At 40.3% G+C, this 19,810-nt stretch overlaps 1 protein-coding gene and 1 non-coding gene across 4 annotated transcripts; one reads left to right on the top strand and one right to left on the bottom strand.

The window, feature by feature from the left end:
- The first annotated feature begins 9,108 nt into the window (after window positions 1-9,108).
- LOC104757785 (uncharacterized) lies at window positions 9,109-10,878 on the top strand. 3 transcript variants are annotated; one of them, XM_010480576.3, is made up of 3 exons: window positions 9,109-9,330; window positions 9,588-10,414; window positions 10,505-10,878. In XM_010480576.3, exons 2-3 carry the CDS (start codon window positions 9,598-9,600, stop codon window positions 10,582-10,584), a joined length of 897 nt encoding a protein of 298 aa, XP_010478878.1. In that variant the 5' UTR covers window positions 9,109-9,330; window positions 9,588-9,597; the 3' UTR covers window positions 10,585-10,878. The 3 variants fall into 3 exon arrangements, with proteins under 3 accessions (XP_010478878.1, XP_010478877.1, XP_087353485.1); XM_010480575.3 differs by having other exon boundaries at window positions 10,499-10,878; XM_087497359.1 differs by lacking the exon at window positions 10,505-10,878 and having other exon boundaries at window positions 9,151-9,330; window positions 9,588-10,467.
- Window positions 10,879-17,585: 6,707 nt separating this feature from the next.
- On the bottom strand, window positions 17,586-17,691 carry LOC147923780 (small nucleolar RNA R71). Its single transcript, XR_015587867.1, has one exon. It is a non-coding gene; the product is annotated as a small nucleolar RNA R71 (small nucleolar RNA).
- Between the last annotated feature and the right edge of the window lie 2,119 nt (window positions 17,692-19,810).

Below are 19,810 nucleotides of genomic sequence, written 5' to 3'. Positions count from 1 at the left end.
GTAAGCTTTTCAAGCGCTTGGATGTGTCGAACCCTTCTCTGAATGACGTGATACGGTCCACTTGGAGAGTTTGTTCACAGGGCAGAATTTCCCAGATCTGTCGAGCAAAACTACAAGTAAAGAACAGATGAGTTACCGTTATTAGGGAAGCAACTTGATTCTTATTGATATGAGTTACAAGATATATATAGTCTCATACACAAGGGTTTTGAGATACACTAATTACAATTATATCCCTAATATACATGTCTCTCTTACACGCCCCCTCAAGAAGGAAGCAACCTCTTGATTCCTATCTTGCTGTTGAGTTCCACGAACCTTGGACCAGGGAGTGGCTTAGTGAGAGCATCAGCTAGCTGATCATGCGTAGAGACATGGACAACACGCAACATGCCAGATTGAATATGCTCTCTCACAAAGTGATAATCCATGGCTACATGCTTCATCTTTGTATGGAAAACCGGATTTGCGCATAAGTACGTTGCACCGATATTGTCGCAATAGATCACCGGAGCTAGAGGAAGAGTTATTCCCATCTCTGTGAGCAAGGAACAGATCCATCGGAGTTCGGAGGCCGTGTTAGCAACGGCACGATACTCCGCTTCGGTAGAAGAACGAGAGACACTCTTTTGTTTCTTTGACGACCAAGAGATCGGACTACCACCAAAGTATACAATATAAGCATTAGTGGAGACACAAGTACCTCGATCACGACCCCAGTCGACATCAGAGAATGCATGAAGAGTAGATGGTCCGGTACGAGAAAGAAAGATGCCTAAAGACGTAGTCCCCGCAAGATAGCATAAGACTCTCTTAGCCGCAATCCAGTGCTCATTTGTGGGTTTATGCATAAACTGTGACAAGCGATTCACCGCAAACGCTATGTCTGGTCGAGTGAAGGCTAAGTACTGTAGACTGCCTACCACCATGCGAAACTGAGAAGCATCGGCGAGAGCTGTACCGGAGAAGATTGTGAGAGGTTTAGATGTCATGGGTGTCGAGACTGATTTGGCATCAAGCATGTGTGTCTTGGCAAGCAAATCCGTTATGTATTTCCGCTGCATCAAGTGAATACCACGGGAGGATCTGGTTGCCTCAATGCCCAGAAAGTAATGAAGTGGTCCAAGATCCTTAAGTGAAAATTGTTTGGCAAGACTAGCAATGAAAACAGTCACCGCAGAAGGATCCCCAGCAATAATAATATCATCAACGTATACGAGAACATAGATGTTAGAGGTACCACGCTTACAGATGAAGAGAGAGGCATCAGCGAGGGACGTTTTGAAACCAGATTGATGGAGAAATTGGCGCAGTTCATGATACCAGGCACGGGGTGCCTGTTTGAGTCCATAAAGAGCTTTTCGTAAGCGACAGACATGAGTAGGACGGTCTCGGTCGATGAAACCCGGAGGTTGAGTGACATAAACCTCCTCTTGCAAGGTGCCCTGAAGGAAGGCATTGTTGATGTCGACTTGATGCAGAGCCCAGTCTCGTTTAACCGCAATCTCAAGAACTAGTCGGATTGTCGTCGATTTGATGACAGGACTGAAAGTCTCCGAGTAATCGACACCATACTCTTGATTGAAACCTCTTGCAACCAATCGAGCTTTATACCTGTCAATGGATCCATCAGGCTTATATTTCAGAGTGAATATCCACTTACAAGTGATCACATTGTGGGCATGTTCAGGGGGAACCAAGTCGAAGGTGTGATGGCGAATTTGAGCATTCATCTCCTCAGTCATGGCGTGACGCCAATTTGGATCGCGAAGAGCTTCCGCAACCGTCGTCGGTATCTTTGGAGTCACCGCTGCCACCAGATTTAAGCGTTGCTTTGGCTTTGTTATTTGATTTTTGGACCGTGTTTTCATCGGATGAGCATTAGGTGGCGGTGGAGATGGTGAGGCAGACGGTGTGGGAGATGGAGCCGGGGCTGGTGACGGACTTGGTGATGGAGTCGGAACCGGAGATGAGACCGACGACGGAGAGGAGATTGGCGACAAGGACTGAGGATGACGCGAGGAAGACGAATTCGATGGACTTTGAGAAGTTGGGTCTGTTGATGATGGGCCTGATTCGTGTGTTGGGCTGTGTGGACCGAAGGAGTGTCATGAACATGTTTTGTTCGTGACTCGTGAGCTACATCATCGGAGACAAACGACGACATCGGTGATCCCGGCGAGACTGATGGTACGACGGGAGCCGGTGGTGGTGATGACGCCGGCAGTGGGTGAAGGGAGCACAGAGGCGGAGAATGAGCTGGTGGCGATGAGAGACGTATCACCGATGTCATAGTCGACCCGGTTGTTGTATTCGATGGTGTACACACCGGTGGTGTCATGTCTACTGGTTTGGTAGCGAAAGGGAACGATGACTCCACAAACTGAACATGACGTGACACATAAATTCGACCCGTGTGCATCTCGAGACACAAGTATGCACTTTGAGTCAATGAATACCCGAGAAAAACACAAGTGGTGGATCGACCAGGAACGACCGCAACGCGATGAATTCACCACCGTTATCCGAGTAAAGAGTGCGGATCTTACATTGAAAGCGATTTTCGACTAAGGCTTTGAGAGCAATGAAAACTTCTTTGACCTGAGACTTTTGTTTCAAAGGATAGAGCCAGGAATATCGAGTAAAATGATCAACAAGGATGAGATAGTATTTGTGATTTTCGGTGGATATGACAGGAGAGGACCACACATCAGTGTATATATATTCAAGGGGATGAGAGGAGAGAATAGTGTTTGTAGAAAATGGCAATTTTTGACTTTTATTAAGTAAGCAATCAGAACATGAAAAATCTTTATGAGGAGATGGAGAGAGTGGTAAAGAGAATTGAGAAACAATAGTTTTTAAAATAGATAAAGAAGGATGCCCTAGTCGAAAATGCCAAGAAGATAAGTCCGTCCGTGGGGTTGGTGTGGCCGAGAAAACAGACATGGTGTTGCGGTTCATCGGCCATTCATACAGCTCATTCTTAGTTCTGCCTTGGAGTAATAGGGCCCCCGTGCTCAGATCCTTCACCTGAAATTGTGCAGGAAAGAAGTGGACAGACACTTGATTATTGTTACATAACCGATAAACAGAGATAATGTTTTTGCACACATTCGGAACATATAAAACATCTTTAAGTGCAAGGGAGCGAGAAGGAGTAGGGAGTAAGGCGGAACCCGTGTGTGATATTGGTAGACCGGACCCGTCCGCGATGGTTACCTCCTCGCCACCAGTATACGGCTGATGAAGAGCAAGGTTGAAGAGATCGGTAGTGAGATGATGGGTCGCACCACTGTCACAAATCCAGGGAGCCGAGGGTGAAACTGTCGCAACATTTGCACGGGGTTGCCATGGTGGTGCAGAAGACGACGAGTAACTACCACCTGATGAGCCACGACAAGAGGATTGGAGCTGAGAACATCGCCGCGCACTGTGACTGTAGACTCCACAAAGTTGACAGCGTCCCTGATACCCTCGACCTTGAGACCCACGAGAGAATCCTTGCGAGTTGTTCCATTGGCCACGAGACGACCCACGGTTCTGGTTACGAAAAGATTGATTGTTGTTGGTGGACCACCAGAGGACTTGTACGAGACGACATTAGCAGTGACAGGAACAGAGGAAGGAGCGGAGCGAGCAAGAGCTTGGAGCTTCAAGTCATAATTGATCAGCTTTTCATGAATCTCCGTTAAAGAGGGAGGAGTATCTCGACCATCAATCTGATCAATCACTGGCTTGAAGTCTTCCGGAAGACCACCAAGAAGGTAGTCTACTTGATCCTCGTGCTCAAGAGGCTTACCAAGCAGCGCAAGTTGATCAAAACGTGTGGTGAAGCCTTGAACATACTCATCAATCGATCGAACACCTTTCTTCCACGATTTGATTTGTTCCCGGATTTGTTTGATATGTCCCCAACTCGGCTTAGCATATGTATCGGAGAGGGTACTCCAGATCTGAGCAGAGGTGGCTGCCTTGGAGAGCAAGGGTTGAACTTCGACAGAGATAGCACCAAGAAGACTCGCAAAAATCAGTTTGTCTTGTCGTTTCCAGTGACTGTACGCAGGATTGACTTTGTCAATGCCATCGGAGGTGAGAACCGGAGGAGGAGAGCCGGTGGATCCATCGAGATACCCGGCCAGTTCATGTCCATCCAACAAGGCATGAACTTGGCGATTCCACATCATGAAATTTGTGGCTGTGAGCTTCGTGACGTTAGCCATGTTAACGTTGTGAAGGAGTGATGGATCGGAGGTGACAATGGTTTCACTCTGAGAAGACATGGTGGTAAGTAAGAGAGAGAGAGGATCAAAGAAAGAGGTAGAAGAAGAGAAAGATTTGAAGGAGGGAGAAGAGCGGCGTAAAATAAAAATTTTTTAGGGTTTTTAGGATACTACTGCTCTGATACCATATTAGGGAAGCAACTTGATTCTTATTGATATGAGTTACAAGATATATATAGTCTCATACACAAGGGTTTTGAGATACACTAATTACAATTATATCCCTAATATACATGTCTCTCTTACAACCGTTTCATCCTCGCCACAGTGAGGACATTTTGCATTGAGGATCACTTTCCGGTGCTTAAGGTTCTCTCCTACGGGCAAAGCATTATGTACTGCCTTCCATAGGAGGAGTTTTATCTTAGGAGAGCAGTCGGTTCCCCACAGTTTTGATTTCCAATTATATCTGTCAGGTGGGAAGCTTTCCTCTTGGTTAGTCTCCTCATCATTTAGCGCTTCATAATAACCAGATTTAACAGAGTAAATTCCTGAGGAGGTCGGTAGCCATGCCCATTTATCAGTGGCTCCGCGTTTGCTTGGCAATAGGGTAAGGATCTCATTTTCATAGTTTGGTAAAATATCTCTGATCTTATCCTTGTCCCATTCAGAGTTCTCTTCATTGAGCAGATGTGAAACTACTAAGCTTTGAGTTTTTTCACTGGCTGGTCCTACAAGGGTTACTGGCTTTTCCAGCGATAGCCAAGGTTCATTCCAAATGGAGGTGGAGTTACCATTACCGATTAGCTTTCCAAGGTGAGGGCGTAAAAGGTCCCGCCCAATACATATGCTGCGCCACCCATGGGACGCTGAGTTAGGTACCTTGCTGTCCAGGAAAGTGGATTCTTGGCAGTATTTCCCCAGCAAGATCCTGGCAAGGAGGCAGGTAGGTTTTGTTAGTATTCTCCAGCTAAGCTTTGCTAGTAAGGCATCATTAAACTTTTCGATATCCCTGAAGCCCAATCCACCGTTTTTCATTGACTGAGTCATTTTATTCCATGCAATCCAACACATTTTTTTTTGTCCAGGTTTTCTATCCCACCAAAATCTGGTCAAAGCAGATTGGATGCAGTGACAAAGGGAGATTGGGATCTTGAAGTATGTCATGGTGTAGGCTGGCATGGCTGCAAGGACTGACTTCAACATGACGAGTTTCCCAGCCGTTGAAAGGAACCTTGTAGACCAATTTAACGCTCTTTGTTTGATTCTATCTATTATCAAGGTGAACAGGTCCTTTTTCTTCCTGCCAAACAACTCCGGCAATCCCAGGTATTTGCCCTGGCCTCCCTCCTTTGATATTTTCAAAATTCTTTTTGCGTTCTCTTTTACTAAGGGTTGAGTCTTTGCTAAAAAAGTGATTGCAGATTTTTGGAAGTTTATTTGCTGTCCTGATGCAGACTCGTACTGCTGCAGGATGGACAGGAGAGCTTTGCAACTTTGAGGATCCGATCTGCAGAAAAACATGGTGTCGTCTGCGAAAAGTAAGTGATTCACCCTTGGACACTTCATTGCAACTCTTATACCCTCAAGAACACCTTCATTTTGTGCTTTCGTACATAGGCCAGAGAGTACTTCGCTGCATATGATAAAAATGTAGGGAGATAGGGGATCTTCCTGTCTGATACCTCTCTCAGGTTTGACTAGACCTTTTGCAGTACCATTTAACAGGTAAGAGTAGGATACCGTAACAATACATTGCATAATCCATCAGATCCATTTTCTATTGAAACCCATTCTTTCCATAACCTGTTCTATAAAACCCTATAACCTGAAATAAGTATGTAAACTCAACAAGATATATACACAAATGTGTAGCAACAGAAAACAAGTATTACTTATATAACCTATTTTGATCAGACAAGATATTTATGTTACACGTATATTTATGATGATGATTAATAGTATCATCTCTCTTTTGCACAGAGAATTGTTCAAGTTTTGTTCTATGGACCAAAAATATTGGCTTTTTATTTTAGTCATTGAAGGTTTTATGTAAGGGTTATTTGCGATGTGCCGATGTTTATGGTAGCTTGATAGAGAAAAGTGACTATTAGACCATCATTAGTGGTGGTTACTCTCCCATAGTTTTTTAATTAAAAATTAATAAAATAATAGAAAAAAGAGAGAAGCAGAGAGAACCGTTACTTTAAATTCTCTGGATAGAATGATACGGGAAAACGGCCAAAATCAACCCAGACTATTTGCGGAACGCTTTTTCATACCCAAACTATGATACCCTGCATTTATCAACTTGAAATGACTAAAAATTCAAATTTTCTACCTATACTTTATAAATTTAGCCGATTTCAACATCTTCGTAAATGGTGTTAGTTAACCGTTTAACGGCACTGACTCAGACGCCAACAAAGCAACCACGTGGCATATCGATAGGTAAAAACAAAAACAAGAAATGTTACATGCAGGATTCGAACCTGGGTCACATTACAGATAAAATGAGATTAGTAACCACTCGGATATATCAATGTTATGGAAATAAATGAACAAAGATACAATATATCGTCTATATTGGCTTCCGTATCTTTTCATCTTCTACGTCTGATTCACATGAGAGAAAAAGGGGAAGTCACCAAAAAAAAACAAATCAATCTCCATTTCAAAATCCAAAATCGAAAAGTATAGATTGAAGAGATCAACATTATTTGAAAACAAATGAATCGATTCGTTCATAATTTGTTTATATGTGCAAACGCTCTATAATAAATGAAAAATAGAGCAAAAATTACGAAATCCAGATCTGGGTTTTACAAAATTCATGGAACTTCATGAAGAGACACAAAATAAAAACTAGAACGTAGGTGATATGAGAGACGAATCAACCGTATAAATAACCATAGACGAATCGATTTTGGATTTTGAAATCCAGATTTAGAGTTTAACTGGTTCTCCCGCTAGCTTCCGCAAACGCTGCGTTTGCGTTTGCGGGCGGTTGCTAGCGGTTGGGGCCAATTACACAAAACGCTCCCAATCGCTCCCAGTCGTTCTCAATCGCTTCCAACTGTTGAATTCCAAAAGCTGGTTCCCGCAAGCGTTTGCGGTTGCGGGCGATTGCGATTGGAATTCTTTTTTTTTTTTTTTTTTAAACCCCAACGATATTTTTTTTTTCTATCTTCTATATATGTTTATCACCTTCTCAACCCTAATCAAGCCGTAGAGCACACGTTGCCTCATTCTCTTATTCTTTTTCTATTGATCATTTCGATTTAGCTTTGATTATGTTTTTATATATATCTAGGTGATAATCATGGCTTCACAAGATGATCGTTTGGCTTCGACTCAGAGATTTATGTGGTCGAATGAGGCAACGTGTGCTCTACTTCAACGGGTAATCCTGGAGAAACAAGAAGAAAAAAATCCCACAAAAATATTTCTAAGTGGTATTCAAAAGGAAAATATTCTTAAGAATATTAACGAGCAATTTGGAGTTGATTTGACTTGGAGCCAAGTCAAAAATCGATTGGATTCATCGAAGAAATATTATTGTAGTTATAAAAATAATCCAGAAGATCCACGGTATCAAGCACTTGTTTTGCCATTTGTCACATTACTTGATGCAATTTTTGGTGATATACCAAATGCATAAACTAATAAACATTTCACTAAGAAATTTATTTGTTTTTCTAAATAATTATTGTAGTTTTTGTTATGATTTTTAATTATTAATCAAGTTTAACTTTTTTATATTTTAAAACATTTATATTATATATCACATTTATTATGTTCCAACCGCTATTGCACCCGCTGGTCAACCAGTCGTAAACCTTCCGCAAACGCACCAATTTTAAACCGCTAAACCAGTTATCACAATCTCCCGCTATCACAATCTCCCGCAACCGCAACTGCAACCGCAGCGTTTGAACCAGTCAGGCTTTTAGTTGCTTCTGATCGTTGTTCTCTTTCCATGTCTGAAGGAGGAAGAAGAAGAAGAAGAAAGACGAAAGTAATATTATACATATTTGTTCATAATAGTCAAAAGTATTGATTTATGCGAGTGGTTAAGGAGCCTATTTTATTCTCAATGCCACGCCGGTTCGATTCCTACATACAGCAATTTTTTTTTCTTTGAGCTATAAACCGACGTCGTTATGATATTTATAGGCCACGTGGTTGCCTCGTTGGCGTCTAAGTCAGGACCGTTAAATGATGAACTAACACCGTTTACGAAGATGTTGAAATTGGCTAAATTTATAAAGTTTAGATAGGAAATTTGAATTTTTAGTCAGTTCAGGTTGATAAATGCAGCGTATCATAGTTTGGGTATGAAAAAGCGTTCCGCAAATAGTTTGGGTTGATTTTAGCCGTTTTCCCTAGAATGATACTCACCTTGATTCTCCACCTGTCACCTATCTATTAGTTGCAAAATAAAATATTAATTTTTTTTTTTTTGAGAAACAAGGAAGAATTATACCAGTACTGATGCTCTTAGTGCTTGTCACTCTGAATCTCGGATCAAGAAACACTAAGGTAAATCTTTAAAATCAGATTCACCAATGGTTCACACTTCACATACATTTAAATGACAATATGAATTCATGATTAATTCTGTTACCAAAATTAATTTGTTTTTAAAATTTTTCCCCAAAAACTTGGTCTGTACACATGTTTTAAGCAGAATTAAAGGTCAAACTTACTACTGTTAGACTAATATACAATTTGGATATGTGATTTATGATAAGTGGTAAATTGGTAACATAAATATTTTGTCTGACCACTTTGATGTAAAAGAAAATTGTTTTCACTTGTCAGGAAAATATACGTGTTCGACTTTAGAGTGAATAAAAGCCCAATGGGTCTCTCAGTCTTCAGCAGAAGCCCGTTAAGTAAGCTTTCACATTGTCTCAGGCAAGTCGGCAACAATCTCAGGTAGAAATAGAATCAATGGCAGAACAGAGCAGACGGAAAGACGATAAATAGCAAAACCCTAGCTGAATCGAACCACGAAAGAAGTTTTCTTTATCTCTCCGTTAATCTTATTATCCTTATTCAGACTTCTCTCGCTCTTCATTTTTCCTGATATAGTATTAGTAAGGTAATTTTGTTGCCTGTTCTAGGGTCTTTTTGTTCACCTTTGTGCTTTTCTTGGTCTTTTTCTTTTGGGACTTGAACAAAAAAAAAAAAGTGCTTTTGTTTAACTTCTCTGTGGTGGATTTTGTTTAGAATGTTGTATGATGTAACTGGACACTTAAAGAGTTCTATCAAGTTCCTGCGATTTTTCGTTTTTTATTTTTTTGAGTTCTGTTTCAATGTTGTGTGTTTTGTTTTGTTCTGACATTGATTGGTTTGCAGGAGGGAAACTATGGTTGAAGATGACTTGGGTATTGGTGGTTTGGAGAGACAGAAACTCCGAAAATCTATGGAGAAAATCAAAGCTGATGCTTCCGGAGTAATAACATGCGTCCGTCAATTGAAAGGCTTACTCGACCATTTTGGCATGGTTGAAGGCAACATTGAGAAGAGGTCCCGGGAGCTAGATCTAAAGGAGAAGGAGCTGCAGATTTTGAGCTCAGACCTTGAGAAAAAGAGTCGAACTTTTGAAGAAGAAAAGTCCAAAGCTGGTGATTTGAAGAAACTAACGGAAGAGTGTACTCAAGAACTGAGGTTAAAGAGGAATGACTTGACAATAAAGCTGGATTCATTGACCAGGGTTCAGAGTGTGCTTGAGTTAAAGGATAAACAATTGGGACAGCTTACGGCTGAGCTTAAGAGGCGTTTCAATGAGGCTCGTAGTATTCAAGAGCGTAAGAAAGAAATGGAAGCGGAAACAGAAGGAAAGAAGAAAGAGTTGACCCTGATTGTTAACCAGATTGAAGAATCTGGCAAGTTGCTTGAGAAGAGGTCTAGGGAAGTTGAGTTGATGGAGAAAGACATTGAAGATAAAGGAAAAGAACTTGATTTGGTCAAGAGTCAAGTCAACTCATGGGAACAGAAACTCGTTCAGCTTAGGACATTGGTCAATGATGATTGTACAACTGAAGTAAGTCCAAGGAAAGAGCAAGCGGATTCACCGAACAACACTCATGTGGAAGTGGAGCTGAAGAAGAAGCAACAGTTGAGACAGACGAAAACCGTGCTTGTGAAGCATACTGGGGTAGAGGAGGACAACAACAATCTTGGTAAGCTATCTTGTATTTGCACTTGTTCATTATGATAAAAAGTATACACTTACTAGTGGTAATAAATACGCTTATTATTGGAAGTTTCAGGTTTAACTCCGGGAGTCAAAGTTGTTGTTCTGTCATCATCTCATGTTAAGTCCACCGATGAGACGATGAAAGACTCCTGAGGAAACTGAAGAGAAGCTTTACACTGCAAGGAGAGATTACTACTTAAGTGAGCTTTTATTTTGGGTTAACTCTAGAAAAATAGTAAGTACGAGTAACCCGTAGTTATAGGACTGTTAGTGTGTTAGAACTGAGAACTGAGAACTGATTTTGTATGCATCTATGAGGAGGCAATGCTAGGTCCTTTAACTCCTAATGTTATGGTCTCTTTCGGTTGTTCTCTGTGGTTCGAACCTTTGATTGATTCCACCCAAATATGACGTTACTATCTAGTATCTAATCTACACATTTCGTCAGTTTGATCATGTGAATAACATATGATGCACATACAGTATTTGACATCAGGAACTAAAAAAATAAAATAAAAAAGCAAAGTTTCTCAGTATATTAAATAAATTCTTATGTAAGTCAGAAATTAAAAAAGGAAAGTAAAGTTATTTTATAGTAATAAAGAATAGCTATAAAAGAGGCCTCTTCGTTATTATTATTAATTTTCTACTCAATTATGCTCTCTGAGAGTCCATTCAAATTTTAGGGTTCTTAATTTTGCTCTAATCGAATTCTGGAACTAGATTCGTCTCCTCCTGCACTTGGAGCTTCTTCTAGTTATCTTGACGGTTTCTGATAATTTTTCCGTTATTCTCTCAGGTTTAGTTTCTTCTTTTCCCTTCTTTGCATGGTGTGTTTTTTTTCTTCTATATTCTTGTTGCTTGCCTCGTATATATAATAGTTGACAGGTAAATTAATGAGTTCCTCTTCTGTAGGAGAAAGCTGTTTGATTCAATGTTTGGCTCTAAGTTTTTAGGTTGTATCACCGTTTCGATTCATTGTTTGGCTTTTTTGTTTGTTTCATTTAGATTCAACCTGAATAAAAAGTGATAAGATTCAATACATGCACTAACATGTGGCTTACATAATTAAGTAAGGTTTTCTCTAAACTCGTACTCTAAGTTGATACACTTGTTATTCTTCCTTTTGACATTTGTTATTTTTAAAATTAAATTTTTCTAATTATTTATTTTTGTTAATTTCAAATATATATTAAAAAAATCAAATTCAAATACACTATTGTTCATTTTTTTTATAGATTTATATTAAAAATGTATATGAGTGATATTAATCCAGCATTTTACTTTAAAGATTAAACTAAAATAATTTAAAATTCATATATTTTAAAACGTTGTAATTTAAATCCATATATTGTTCTACTTATTTTTTAAACATAATAAAAATCCATAAAAACCCAAAAAGTCAAACATTTAAAATGCATATCATTATCAATGCAATATATTAGATTTATTGCTAAAACAGTAACAAATCTAAGACGGTTTAACAAATACATAAGCTCATGGCCCAATATATGACAAGTTCATATTTTACATATATTTTTAATATGAAAAAGTAAACTAACAAAAAAAAATTAAAATCTATGTAAAATATAAACAAAATATAAGTAAAATATTTTGATATATAGAGTAAAAAAACTAAAATGATAGTAACATGTTAGTTTATGTTACTTCTTCAAAATATAATAGCAATTATGTAATAATCCAAGCAACGCATGGGCTACCACCTAATTACATATATAGTTAAAAAACATGAGAAAGATCTACCGATTACATTTTCTACGTCTCCAGTCGGCACACGACAATACAGATGGGATCTGGGTATCTTCTGAGCACCACCGGAGCTGCGTATATGCGCGATCTGGAAATTATTGTTGACACCCGGCATTTCCAGCCGACCTACGATCTCACAGTCGAAGAGACGAATCCCACCTACTACAATATCAAGACGACGAGCAACACGAGTTTTATTATGGAGGATCTGATCATGCAGGAGCCGTTCACTTTAGCGTCAATTTAGTTTTTCTTTATTTATGTTTCAGCCTTTTTTTGCTCTTTTAGTTTGTTTTGTTTTCTCTCTTCATTTTGATGTTGTATCTTAGAAAAACTCGACAACGTTTGGTTTGTTACTTGCTAAGTTGCTACTGATTGCTTATATTATCTCTCCTCAATTTTCCCAAAACAGATAGTGCAAGTCGTGAAAGCTCCTCTACAAAATGCAAGGGACACATGAACGTCTATATATTTCAGTCTTTCGTTGTCAAATAATATTTACACATACATACATCCGCATAAGTTACATGTGAGAAAATTACATGATTCTTGATATACACTAAGATTAATGGACTTTATCAATGTCATCATCACATTCCAAGAATGAAGAATCTATCTAAGTAAAAATAATACAAGTGAACAACTGCTTCAGCTTTTATTTAGAAGCAGATTATATATTAACACTATCTCCCAAATCCGGCTTCCATTTGCGTAAAAAATTTCTTTAAATTTCTGAGCCATTTTTTCCACAGTTTCGTCATCACAAGATACAAGTTCATCATAGACAATGAGAAACGACCATGAGTTCAATATAATAAATAATTATTCGACCGATATAATTTCAAATTTGTCTTTCGCGGAGTTGGTAGTTCGAATACCCTCTCTACATTTCATCTTTTTTTTTTTTTTTTAATTTGTCCCACTATTTAATAGTTCCAAATATTTATTTTCTCCTAGCAGTCCACTAAACATTTAGCACCGTAGACAACATATATATATTCCATTCTTGTTTTACCAAAATTTCCGGTTATGAACGATTCTTCCAACCTCATTCGTCATTAAAGAGAGTTTAAACCCACTGGCCACTGCAAAGCAAACAACCTTTTGGTACTCATTTACACCCTTCTAAACCCACAACCAAACACTTGAAATTATTGAGCTTAAGATCACCAATTGACCAAGTCGAAAACTAAACCCACACATATCCCTTTCGTAAAATTATGTCCCACAAACAATTAATCTGGAGACCATCGTAAAAATGTTTTTTTTTTTGCTAAAAAACTATCTCTACATTGAAAGCCAAAATTTTTTTTTTAAAAATAATCTTCTTTTTGTTGTTCTTGCTTTCTCTTCTGCGAAGATTCATGCGTCTACAAACCCCAATTCTTTGCTTTCCCGATTCAGTCTTTAGCTTTGCTTTGTAGAAGAACTTCACTTTGAATCTGGTATCTTTTTACCTTACTGTTGTTTCCTTCAGTTTACGGATTTTAGGGGGTTTTTTATTTTTTCTCTCTATTGACTTAGTTCAATCAACTTGCAAATTCGCTTCTAAATTCTAGGGGTTTAGGGATAACTTTACTTCTTCTATAGCCCAATTTAATACACTTAACGGATGCACAAGTCACACGCTCTTGCAATACTTGTTATTTGAGGATAATAGTCATTTGAGTGTTGCCTTCTTCTTCTTCTTTTCATGAAAATGCTTTGCTAAGATGGATTGGTGGTAACCACACAAGATGTGTCTTGACTATTATTTATAGGTGAAAGAAATTCTTATTGAGGATTCAAATGTACAACCTGTCAACAGTCCTGTCACCGTCTGTGGTGATATCCATGGTCAGTTTCATGACCTTATGAAGCTTTTCCAGACCGGAGGTCATGTTCCCGAGACTAATTACATATTTATGGTATAGACTATAGACTCTTGTCTTTGGGCTTAGTCGCTTAAGAGAAATCAGTATGTAAACATAGTGTTTTAATTTTCTCAGGGAGATTTCGTTGATAGAGGTTACAACAGTCTTGAAGTTTTCACCATTCTTTTGCTTCTTAAAGCAAGGTACGTACGTTTTTTATATAGAAATTTTCCTGTTGTTATCCCTTTCATATGATATTGCTCATCCTTCCTTTTCACTGTATATCATAAAACCTATTGAATCAAGGTTTAAGAATTTAAGAAAAACAAAGTATAACTCTCTTTATTTGCTTAAGAAAAATCACTCAAAAACTTAAACTCTCAAACTCTCAAATCTCAATTCTCTCACGTCTAATGTCACAACTCAACATTAGCGTTTATATAGGGAACAAGTAAATATTTAGCCTAACAACCTTTAGGAAATATTACATAATTTAGATTCCTCCTAAATCTCTAGATATGTATATTTAGATATCTCCTAAATATTCTAAGCTTGCTCTTCAAGCTATTTCAAGCTTAAATCAACATTGCCTCCTTTAAGCTTGAAATCATTTTCCTTCACATCTTGAACTCCAATGAGACTCCTCATTTCCTTGAATTTGATCCTTGCAAGTGCCTTTGTCAAGATATCGGCCTTTTGTTCATTGCCGGGAACATACTCAACCTCTATCTGCTCATTCTCGACACATTCACGGATGAAATGAAACCTCGTGTGTATATGTTTGCTCCGACCGTGGAACACCGGGTTCTTAGTAAGTGCAATTGCAGAGTTGTTTTCTACATGAAGAGTGACTCTTTCACATGTTGTACCAGTGGAATCTCCAAGAAGGTCTTGTAGCCAAATCGCCTGTTTTGCAGCCTCCGTAGCTGCCATGAATTCTGCTTCACAAGAAAATAATGCCACCGTCTCTTGTTTCTGCATGCACCACGTGATAGGACATCCACCAAGATAAAAAAAATGTGACCAGTAGTACTCTTACCATCATCCTCATCCACATTGTGACTGCTGTCACTGTAGCCAGTCAGATCAGTCTTATCCGCACAAGTAAACATGAGACCATAGGAGAGCGTCCCACGCAAGTATCGAAGAACTTGCTTCAATGCTGCTCCATGTGACACCTTTGGCTCTTGCATATACCTGCTTAATACACCAACCGAATAAGATAGGTCAGGTCGTGTATGAAATACCTTAAGCACCCGATGTTCCTTCTATATTCCTTTCCATCAATACTCTCCTCTCTTGGTGCTTTAGACAGCTTCAACCCCGAGTCCATTGGTATATGAACTTAATTGCAACTACTCATTCCAGCTTCCTGATATGTCTATATTTTGTCTCTGCTAAGCATGTTTTTTTCACGCATCTAGTTAGGATGACTAATTGTTTTGCATGAATTTCTACTCTCTTTTGTACACTTTTCATATTTAGGTAGTTCTTGCATTATCTTCGCATACCTCGTGCATTTTGGAGTATTTCAGGTATTTAGGAGACTTTCGAGCCAGGCTGTCTCGAGTCGCACCATCATTCCGTCATCACACATCCGCTCGGGTCGCGCCATCATTCCGTCATCACACATCCGCTCGGGTCGCGCCATCATTCCGTCATCACACATCGCTCAAGTCGCGCCATCACTCCGTCGTCGACTACCGTTTGAGCCAACGCCATCACTCACTCGAGCCACTACTCGTTCGCACATGTCAGGAAGACGTTCCATCTTACACGCTTCAGGAGATTCCCAAACCGAGTCTTCATCTTGTCGTTTTAAGTTTTAGGGATTTTATCTCTTTACTATAAATACGTTTTGTTAAGTCTCCGCGACAACATCTTAGTTTTTTATCTCGTTTTTATTTTGTAAGGTTTCCCTAGCCACCAAGAACCGTTCTCAGACTTTGTATTCAGATATCTTTTGATACATTGAGTATTTGCATTTGATTTCTTCTACAAACTTGTTTATCTTATTTTTACCTATCTAAGAATGCTCGTTTTAATGTTTTCTGAGTTTGTATTGTTGATGATGGTTTCTAGATCTGAGTAGTGCGTTAGTTCTTGAGGATGGGATAGATTAGGTGGAGGATCTTAGGATGTAGGGTGTTTAAGCTTGATTTGTATGATTCCCTTCTAGACTAGAGTTAGAATTACTAGTTTCTCTCTGATCAATTGGAACTAGGTTCGAGACATTTCCACACCCTAAAGGTGTTCGATGAAATGTCTGACCAACTAGTGCCAGAGACTTACGTTCCTAGCCTAAGAGATTAGTTGTCTAGGATGTTTGTTGACGTGAATGAACTTGTTTGTCATGCCTGCTCGACCACATTTCTCTAGCGAGAGCTAGGTATGGAAGTGATTGAGTCTGAGTAGCTTTTACCAAGAGATTGGATTAGCTAAGTTGTGATGTTCATTGTTTAGGGATAGATTGCTTGTGGCATGTTAAACACTCTGTAGACTAGGATACTCCACCGACATCAATTACTCCCATCCTTAGGACTTTTATCCTTTTGATTGATATTATATTCCTGAGATTGTTTCGCTTCTTGCTTTTTAGTTCATGTTTAGACTCGTTTCTGTTTTTATTAATTTCATTTCTTGTCTTGCATTCTCGTTTCTAGTTCCAGAACACATTTCCGTTCGCATTTTTGTCATTCTAGGATTGTTAGAAAGAACACTCTTTTTGAATTGGCTTTACTTGTGATTCCTTGATTGCATCTTGATTGCTAGCAACATCCCATTTGGATTGACACTTTAAATACTACAACACTTAAGGTTAATTGAACCTGCTAGGATAAGACACACAAAAATCTTAGTATCAATTTGGCGCCGTTGCCATTTGGGATTCTTTTTGCTACATTTAAGATTTCAAGTTTTGCAAGATTAAGTTCTGTTACACAATCAATCTGAGTACTAACTTGTTTTGGTTGTCTGCTTGTTTGTTTTGCATCTTAGGAGCATGTTGATTGCAACCTTGCATGCACACCAGATCAAGAGGGCATCAGAATCTCGTTCTTGTTATCGACAAAATCAATCAGTTGCAACGCCCACGACAAGCTCGTCAACCCACTGATCATCCCACACACGTCACTATGGAACAACAGCATGAACCACATCAGGGACCGCGAAACATTGGTGCTGGGGATGCACCGAACACTCACACTCAACATGCTGGAATCGTCCCTCCCGCCGTGCAGAACAACAACTTCGAGATCAAAAGTGGTCTGATCACCATGATCCTAGGAAAAAAGTTTCACGGGTTGCCTATGGAGGATCCACTCGACCACTTGGACGAGTTCGACCGTCTTTGCAGTCTCACCAAGATCAACGGCGTGAGTGAGGACGGTTACAAGTTGCGCCTCTTCCCTTTCTCCCTGGGAGACAAGGCTCATCAATGGGAGAAAAACCTTCCCAAGGGATCAATCACCACCTGGGATGGTTGCAAGAAGGCATTCTTGGCCAAGTTTTTCTCCAACTCTAGAACAGCACATCTGAGGAATGAGATTTCCAGCTTCACTCAGAAAAGCTCAGAATCATTCTGTGAAGCATGGGAGCGTTTCAAGGGTTACCACAGCCAGTGCCCACACCATGGTTTCAGCAACGAGTCATTACTGAGTACTCTCTACCGTGGTGTCCTTCCCAAAATACGTATGCTGCTTGACACCGCTTCTAACGGTAACTTCCTAAACAAGGACGTAGATGAAGGTTGGCAACTGGTGGAGAATCTCGCTCAGTCCGACGGCAACTACAACGAGGATTATGACCGCACATTTCGTGTCGACGCTGGGTCTGAAGAGAAGTACAAGAAGGACCTCAAGAATGTCAACGAGAAGCTTGACCGTATCTTGCTGAGCCAGCAGAGGAGCATCCACTTTGTCTCTGAGGACGACCCTTTCCAAGTTCCAGACGGGGAGGGTGAGCAGAGTGAAGATATCAGCTATGTTCAGAATCAGGGTGGATACAACAAAGGTTACAACCCCTACAAGACGAACCCCAATTTGTCTTACCGAAGTACCAATGTTGCTAATCCACAAGATCAGGTGTACCCGCCGCAACAACAACAGCAAGGGCAACAAAAACCTTTTGTGCCTTATAATCCGGGATTCGTTCCAAAACAACAGTTCCAGCAGGGTTACCAAGCTCCCTCAGGACCGCCGCCAGGATTCCGCCCTCAACCAGTTCAGCCTACACCAACCCCAGATCAAGAAATGAAGCAGATGATGCAACAAATTCTTCAGGGCCAAGCTAGCGGTTCCATGGATACTGCAAAGAAGTTCGCTGACCTTAGTCAGAGGATGGAATGTTCCTACAATGATCTAAACGTCAAATTCGAAACTCTAAATTCGAAGATAAGGTACATGGAGGGCCAATCGGCTTCTACTTCTGTCCCAAAGCCTGGCCAATTCCCAGGTAAAGCTGTTCAGAACCCCAAGGAGTTCGCCAATGCCATCACACTGAGAAGTGGGAAAACGTTGCCTCCAAGGCAAGGAGTTCCAGACGTCACTGAGGACAGTGAGGAATTAGCTGGGGAGGATTTTGGTCAGGATGACGCTCAGACGGAGAACCCAGACGAAGCAGTCAAAGACCCGGTTGAACCAGTGACGCCGTCCGAACATGAAGCAGTTAAGGAGCCTGTTGTTTCTGAAGACAGACCTGCGAGGTTCATCCCTCCACCGTACAAGCCTCCTCTACCATTTCCAGTGAGGTTCAAGAAGCAGCTTACTGAGAAATACAAAGCCTTGTTCGAAAAACAAGTTAAGGAGATTGAGTTGAGGATGCCATTGCTGGATGCATTCGCACTTGTTCCTCACTACCAGAAATTCCTCAAGGACTTAGTGATGGAGAGATCAAAAGAAGTTCAGGGCATGGTTGTACTAAGTCTTGAGTGCAGTGCAATCATCCAGAAGAAGGTTGTACCCAAGAAGCTCAAAGATCCTGGATCATTCACTCTACCCTGCTCCATTGGACCTATGTCTTTTGAGAGGTGCTTATGTGGTCTTGGCGCTTCAGTGAATCTGATGCCATTCTCTGTGGCTAAGAGGTTGGGTTTCACAAGGTTTAAGGGATGCGACATTTCCCTCATCCTGGCAGATAGATCAGTGAGACTTCCACATGGTATCTTAGAGGACTTACCTGTCAGGATAAGAGACGTGGAAGTACCAACCGACTTCGTGGTTCTGGAGATGGATGAAGAACCTAAAGATCCTTTGATTTTAGGAAGACCCTTCCTAGCGACTGCTGGAGCCATCATTGATGTCAGAAATGGCAAGATTGACCTCAATCTGGGCGACGACTTCACTATGAAGTTTGACATCAAGGATACCTTGAAGAAGCCAACGATAGGAGGACAAGTCTTCTACATTGAAGAGATGGATAAATTGGCTGACTAGTTGTTGGAGGAACTAGCTGAAGAAGATCATCTCAAAACCGCTCTAACCAAGGATGGAGAAGAAGGGTTTCTGCATGGGGAGACCACTTGTTACGAGAATCTGCTAGATTCCCACAAAGAAACGGATGGATCAGACGAATTCGAGCAGATATCTGACGCAGAGGAGGTATGTGCAGTTGAGACAGAGAGTTCAGAACGTGATATCTACCGTTTGACCAACATCAAGACCCGACTCGAGACACCATTGTCCCGTTCGATCGAGTCGCACCCCTCTCACTCGACCGCAATCATTCAAGACTCCCGTGCTGACGACTGGTCGGAACTG

Source organism: Camelina sativa, chromosome 17 (assembly GCF_030686135.1).
Source record: "Camelina sativa cultivar CO46 ecotype springtype chromosome 17, ASM3068613v1".
Lineage (NCBI taxonomy): Eukaryota > Viridiplantae > Streptophyta > Magnoliopsida > Brassicales > Brassicaceae > Camelina > Camelina sativa.
Note: the sequence above shows the minus strand (reverse complement) of the source record. Positions and strands in the feature narration are given on the sequence as shown.